Source organism: Nestor notabilis, unplaced genomic scaffold, assembly GCF_000696875.1.
Source record: "Nestor notabilis isolate BGI_N333 unplaced genomic scaffold, ASM69687v1 scaffold4545, whole genome shotgun sequence".
Lineage (NCBI taxonomy): Eukaryota > Metazoa > Chordata > Aves > Psittaciformes > Psittacidae > Nestor > Nestor notabilis.
In genome coordinates, this window is record NW_009927790.1 from 1 (window position 1) to 7,464 (window position 7,464).

At 44.9% G+C, this 7,464-nt stretch overlaps 1 protein-coding gene across 1 annotated transcript; it reads left to right on the forward strand.

The window, feature by feature from the left end:
• Positions 1–419: 419 nt before the first annotated feature.
• UGT1A1 (UDP glucuronosyltransferase 1 family, polypeptide A1) lies at positions 420–1,540 on the forward strand. Its single transcript, XM_010014205.1, has 2 exons — positions 420–1,283; positions 1,520–1,540. The coding sequence occupies exons 1-2, from the start codon at positions 420–422 to the stop codon at positions 1,538–1,540; spliced, it is 885 nt and encodes a 294-aa protein (XP_010012507.1).
• Positions 1,541–7,464: the final 5,924 nt, after the last annotated feature.

A 7,464-nucleotide genomic window follows, 5' to 3' on the forward strand; every position in this document is an offset into this window, starting at 1 on the left:
ATCTCCAGAGGTCCCTTCCAACCCTAATGGTCCTGTGAAAAGAAGGAAAGCAAGAAAGCATTTGAATAGCTGCTTTCAGCAAGCCCAGTTATTTCCAAGTGCCAGCACTATTCAAAGAATAGGGATTTCTTCTTTCAAAGCCTGCTTTTATCATCAGTCTCACATCAATCAGCACAGGGAATCAATCTGAAAGGACCCATTCCCATGGGAGCCTCAGACAAAGCCCAGTTCTGCCCAACCCATGTTGAGTTATCAGGTTCCTTAAATGATTCATCAGTGCTTTGAATGGTTACTGGTGACTGGTTTTGCTGGAAAAGCTGGATCGTTAAAGGGGAATGTGGGAATCCGGCAGGGGGCTCTTGGTCTACTTAAAACGAGTTAGGTCAGTGCAGCTGAACAGACTTTGGATTTCTAGGAACATGGCTCATGTCAGTGAATACAGTTCCTTAGTGTCTGGGGGGGGTTTGGTTTTCCTGTGCCTGCTTTGCTTGGCCAGTGGTGGGAAGCTGTTGGTGGTGCCCATGGATGGGAGTCACTGGCTCAGCATGCGCTCACTGCTGGCAGCGCTCAGCACAAAACAGCACCACATTGTCGCTGTCGCACCAGAAGTAAACTTGAACGTGAAGGCATCTGAATATTACACTCTCAAAACATACCCAGTGCCTTCAACTAGGGCAGAACTGGGAGCAAGGATGCATGCATTTGCAAAGGATCTTTTTGAGAGAAGACCTTTTCTTCACAGAATTACTGCGCTTTATGAAAAGGCTCAAGTCATCTCCAAGCTCTACGTCTCCTCCTGTAGCAGTTTACTGCACAACAAGGATCTAATGCAATATCTGGAAGGGAGCAAATTTGATGCTGTTCTTACAGATCCTGTGGTACCATGTGGACAAATACTGGCTCTGCATCTCTCTATACCATCCATTTTCTTTCTACGGGGACTCCCCTGCAGTTTTGATTTGCAGGCTACTCAGTGTCCAGACCCCCCTTCCTATGTCCCAAGAACATTTACGGACAACTCAGACCACATGACGTTTATCCAGCGTGTGGAAAACTTACTTCTCAAGTCATCAGAATCCTTTCTTTGCAATTTTGCCTATTTACCATTTGAACTTCTGGCCTCAGATTTTCTTCACAGGCCAGTAACAATGAAGGAGCTCTTAAGCCATGGATCCATTTGGCTTAAAAGAATGGATTTTGTTTTTGAGTATCCCATGCCAGTGATGCCCAACATAGCTTTTATTGGAGGTATTAACTGTGGAAAGAAAAAGCCATTATCCCAGGTCAGTGATTTCCTTGATAAAACACACTCTTTGAAGGGAGAATGCTGTTTGCAAAGGCTGTGTGTGTGCCTATGAGTTTGTGGGATTTACATGCGCAGTAAGTTACACTGTAAAGACAAAGAAAATAGGTGAAAAACTGGGTTGATTTGAATTCTCTCCCACTCCTGCAGCTACTTATCAGTAGCTTTAGCAGGATCCAAGTGGTTCTGCTTACACACTTGTTTCCTTTGTGCTAGGTGGAAGTAGTTCATTGCTGAACTCTCACAAATGAGGCGCACACACACACCAGTGAGGGTGATTCCTGTCTTACTGTCTCCTGCTGGTGTTTGCCAGAGCAGTACTGTGAACTCAAACTGTTTAGTTTACTGTCACAGCTGATTTTCCATTAATAGAAACAGCTTTTCATGATTTAGAATCAGAACCCCAGGCTGGTTTGGGTTGGGAGGGACCTCAAAGCTCATCCAGCTCCAACCCCTGCCACGGGCAGGGACACCTCCCACTAGAGCAGGTTGCTCCAAGCCCCTGTGTCCAACCTGGCCTTGAACACTGCCAGGGATGGAGCAGCCACAGCTTCTCTGGGCACCCTGTGCCAGCGCCTCAGCACCCTCACAGGGAAGAGCTTCTGCCTAAGATCTAACCCGACCTTCCCCTGTTTCAGTTTGAACCCATCACCCCTTGTTCTATCACTCCAGTCCCTGATGAAGAGCCCCTCTCTGCAACAGGGTCATAATGTACCAGTGGGCAGGTGATGTGCTGGTTGCTCTCTCAATCTAAGGCTTATCCTTTTACCACATGGATTTTCTGCATAGCTGTTGGAGGTTTTCATAGCTGCTGGCCAGCTCGGAGCACCTGCAATAGCTTACACTGCCTTCTGAGAAGTTTCCTTACAAAGGGTGTACCTAGAGCTGCAGTAGTGTAAAATGGCCTTAAAATAATCCAACCTCCATACTAAATTATCCTATGGTCAAAATGAATTCTGCGCAGGAATTGTCATAATTAGGGTTGATTTTCATGTATTATCATTTCATGCATTCCATACATTAATGGTGTTTGCTTTCATGGCCCTGGGGCTTACTCTTCCCTGGCTGATCCAGGGACGTGTTTCCGAGTTGCTAATCCAGATTTAAATATAGCTGGCAAAAACCATTCCCTTGTCCTTCCTCCTTCCAAGCCCTACTTCATCCCTCCAAAAAGAGGCCTCTCAGGGAAAAAACTCAGAGCCAGGTTTCCATCTTCATTACAGTGTCAAGATGTAAAACTGATAAAGAAACCAGACCTTTTCCCATAGGAAGTATTCATATCTTTCTGATCTTTCACATATAGAAAACTATTTGGACAGGCAGGAGAGGGGGAATTTTCTTATTCTGAAAATTCTCGTGTGGCAAATTAATTATCTGTTACTAACCCATGATTAAACATCTACTACACAGCAAGTAAGTCTAAAGAGCACCCAGATTAAGCCCTGCACAGATTGCTTAATAACATGGAGCTGAGAATATTCTTTCTGAGCAGCACTCACTCCGTTTCTGCAGAGGCGTCCCTGGTGCTTAGTGCTCGATCGCAAGTCACAGCAGTGCTGGCTCTGCTCCTGTTGTGCTCAATCAGGTACCTTGAGGAGAGCAAGTTTGATGTTGTCTTTACAGACCCTGTAGGCAGATATCGGTGGAACATCTTTCAGTTCCTTCTGTGGTTTTAGGTTTGTTTTTTTTATGGATAATGCCATGTAGTTTAGATTTTGAAACCACTCAAGTGTCCCAATCCCCCTTCTTACACCCTCAGAGTATTTACAGACCATGCAGACTGCATGGACTTTCTGCAGCATGCAAAGAAACTAATCCTGGACATCCTAAATTACTTTCTCTGTGAGTTTGTCTTTCAACCATACACAAAACTGGCTTCTGAGTTCCCTCACTGTGCTGTTACAGTGAAGACTGTGCACTCTAGCAGAAACAGATGGGAGTTGTCTGCTGATCTACCCCACACCACCAGCACGTGGACTGGGCTGGAACGAAATGCTTATTGTGCAGCCTTTTATCAAGCCAATCATTATACATTTACCACACAGCAAATACCTTAAGGATCAAAAGTTAGGCTGTAGCACAGATTGCTTAAAAGCGTGGAGCTGGTGCTGTTGTGCCAGTGCTGCCAGCGGCTTGCTTTCTGGGCAGCACTCACCACCTATCTGGAGAAATGGGCCGGGCTCCTCCACAAGTCACGCTGATGCTAGTTCTGCTCCTATCCGTGCTTGGTTTGGCTGCTGGTGGGAAGCTGCTGGTGTTACCAGTGGATGGGAGTCATTGGCTTGGCATGCAGGAAATACTGGATGGTCTCAGGCAAAAAGGACATGAAATAGTCGTCGTTGCACCTGAAATCAGTTTATACATAAAGCCTGCAAAGAGTTTTGTTATGAAAACGTACCCAGTCCCTTTCACACAGGAAGAGATGGATGGAAGCTTCCAAGCACTTTCGCAGGTTGTATTTGAAGAAGGATCTTTCCTGGAAAGATTTGTTAGAATGTACCAACGGGCAAACAAAACCTCTGCCATGTTCCTGTCCAGCTGCAAACACTTACTGTACAACAAAGAGCTTATCAGATATCTTGAGGAGAGCAAGTTTGATGCCGTCCTTACAAACCCTCTACTACCCTGTGGGCAGATAGTGGCGGAGCTTCTCTCACTTCCTTCAGTGTTTCTCTTGCAGCAAATGCCATGTGGTCTAGAACATGAAGCGACCCAGTGTCCCAGTCCCCTTTCTTATGTTCCCAGATTATTCACAGGACTTACAGACCACATGAACTTTCTCCAGCGGGTGAAGAATTTCATCTTTGAATTCCCAAATTATTTTCTCTGTGATTTTTTCTTCCAACCATATGTAAAACTGGCTTCTGAGGTCCTTGGGCGAGATGTCACTGTGAATGGTCTCTTGAGCCAGGCTTCCATTTGGCTCATGAAGCTAGACTTTGTTTTACACTATCCGAAACCACTGATGCCCAACATGATTCTGGTTAGTGGAGTAAACTGTGCTCACAAGAAGCTAACTCAGGTGGGTTATACTCTGTTTTTTCTTGTCATTCTTGCAGGCTTTGACAGACTCTGAAAAGTTGCCACAGAGGTTTTGTTTGAATGGTTTCTTTCTGTGGCTGATAGTAGAAGGATTTCACACTGCTTTTGCTTTGCAGTACTGGTTTCGGTGAAGGCATCTGAATATCACAGCATAAAGATGGAGAAAGTGTATATGGAATTGGATCTGGAAACTCCCCACTGGTCCTGTGCCTCTGCTCTAAGCCAACACTGACATTAGACCAGGTTGCTTAGTAGCTTCTTCACTCCAGGCTGTTGATGTGAAAGGCAGACTTTCATTTGAGAAGACCTTTGCTCATTCTGTGGTCCAACTTGTTGTTACTGATTTCCTCTATAATCCTGCCTTTTTTTCTTTAAAGAGGATTTTCTATGTTTAGAATTGTCACAGACTCAGAGAACATTCATGTGGAAGGTCCTTTGCAGGCCTCTCTGCACACCTCCTAGTCAAAGCATGTCCAGTTAGTTCAGCTTGTTCCATTCTATGTCTTGTCAAGTTCTGAATACCTCCTATGACCCTTATAGTGGAAACAATATCTTATATCCTATTTATTATTATTATTATCCTATTGTATCCATTTAAAATTTTCCATGTTGCAGCTTGTCTCTGTTGCCTCTTGTCCTGTCACTGTCAATCTCTTGGAAGAGTGCAGCTTTGTCTTCTTTATGCCCTCCTGCTAAGGGAGTTGAAGACAGCAATAAGATCTGTTATCTTTCTCTTCTTAATCCTAAGCAAGCCCATCTTTCTCAGCCCCTTTCTGTACATCACAGACCCCAGATCCTACCCATCTTTCTGGCTTTTGTTGGACTTGCTTCAGTACATCAATGTCTGTCTTTATACTGGAAAGCCCAAAACCTGTCTTCACATGTCTCCCAAGTGCTAAACAGAGGAGAAGGATCACCTCTTTCAATCTGCTTGCTGTACTCTTAGTTGTATAGCCCAGGATGCTATTGTGTGTGAGGGCACACACTCAGTACCACTCACATTCAACTCTGGGTCATTTCCTGCAGAGCTGCTGTCTGTCCAGCTGGAGTGCAGCTTGTCCTGTGCCAGGGGGTTATCCCATCCTAGCAGCAGAAGTTTGCGTTAGCCTTTGCTGACCTCATGATGCTGCTGTTGGCCTGTTTCTCCAGCTGTAGAAAGAACTATTCCTTCTAAGTAAGTTTTTCAGGTACTGACCTTACAGAGCGGTGAAATAGGGCTGATTTTTCAGACAAAGCTGAATCTCATGCAGTAAAATGGAGCCTTTTTAAGAGGATTCAAACTGGGCACTCAGTCTAGAAAAGCAGAGATAGAATAAACTTGACAGCTAAACCTATGAAAAGAGCTATGACAGAGGATCCCTGACAGAGGTCTATAAAATCCTACAAAGTGTAATGAAGCTGAAAGGGGACCCGATATGTGATTTCTTCCAATACTTCACCTAGGACTGACACTGAAATGTGGTGGCAGCAAGCTTAAAGCTAACAAAAGGGAGTACTTCTTCACACCATCCTCTCTCAAAAAATCTGCCTCTCAGCACCAACAGATTTATTTCATTATAGACAAACCCTATGCATTTAAAAAGGATTTGGGTGGTTGATAGGAGGTGGTTAATACATTCTGACTGCCAGGATTCAGAGACTTAACAGAGGTTATTGTAGATACCCCTAACTGAGCGTACTTGCTGTACCATTTTCAGCATACAACCTCAGCACTCAGCTCTGCACTTTAGCTTTACTTCCTCCTGATAGATATCTCTTTTTCTTGCCTTTGGAATGCGCTGAGTCTCTGGACTCATACTGCTGTGTAAGGGCTTTTGTGTGTTGCTCAAAATGCAGTGTCACAAGTCTTAAACTCTTCTGAATGCAGCTGTTACCCTTAATGAGTTCGTTGGTTAGTTTTTACCTTTCAGAGCTGTTTTATATCATTTATAATAGTGCTACACAGATAACACACGTCTGGCTGAAATGTTAAAAGAGCTTAAAGGCTATGTGGAAGCGACTATCGAACACAAGATTTGAGGGCCTGCTGTATGGTAGCACGGGGTGGGTAACATACGACTGCAACTCTGGGTAGCTCTCTGAGTGCATACTGCCACCTTGGGGCGTATGTAATGCTGCAAGATAGAGTCTAGAAGGGTTTGGGTTGGGAGAGACCTTAAAGCTCATCCAGTCCCAACCCTTGCCACGGGCAGGGACACCTTCCACTAGAGCAGGTTGCTCCAAGCCCCTGTGTCCAACCTGGCCTTGAACACTGCCAGGGATGGGGCAGCCACAGCTTCTCTGGGCACCCTGTGCCAGCACCTCAGCAACCTCCCAGGGAAGAGCTTCTGCCTTATATTCCAACACAGCAATAGATAGAAAGAGATAGAAAATACAACATCAAGCTAAACACACACTTGCAAACAACATCAAGCAAGCTGCTTAACACAGCAGGCACAGGCTGCTGTTGTGATTTAAGTGATGGTAAACCTAGGGGCAAAGAGTTTTCTTTAACACTGTAGTACTAGAGAGGGGGTCTGCAAAAGGAAGAGCAGGTTTGGACAGTGAATTCGGAAAGCAATTCAACTAATTCTTCTCAAAAGAGCAGAAAGCAACCTATATGCATAAAGAATAAACCCTAACTCAATTCTTAGTGATTTCAAGCCTTCTAATCCAAATCACCAAACACGGATAGTTTTTAGACAAAGCAAGCATGAACTCTTTAAATCACTGCGTGTCAAAAGGACCCAAAACAAGGACAAAACTGGGGCGGAGGTTGTGGCTCTTGGTTTTTTGCATGTGTTGGTACCTCGTTTCCCAGCAAAGCAGAAACACAAGCTTCTGAGGCATCACAAATAGCCGTCAGGTCGTGGCCTCCTTCGAGGGCCAGGACAACGCGCCCCCCAGCCAGGCCCATCAGCTGCTTCGTCAGGTACCCAAAGCCTGTAATGAGGGAAAAGAGGAAATGCAGGAGAAGGGCAAAGGTTGCGGCTGGAATCAGGCTCCTGGCAAAGGATCAAAGAATTATAGAGAGGAATTGCATCATATTAAAAATCCACAAGGGATCTGAAAGGACTCAACGCATAATACAAGCCAGGCTGGATTTTAATCTGCTCGCTGCCGAATTCCAGCCATGATTC

What these genes read in the sequence shown, in the direction of transcription:
- UGT1A1 (XM_010014205.1), top strand. Translation starts at nt 420, where the DNA reads ATGGCTCATGTCAGTGAATACAGTTCCTTAGTGTCTGGGGGGGGTTTG. An exon ending in AGAAAAAGCCATTATCCCAG is followed by an intron (nt 1,284 to 1,519) that starts GTCAGTGATTTC and finishes CCTTTGTGCTAG; the next exon opens with GTGGAAGTAGTTCATTGCTG.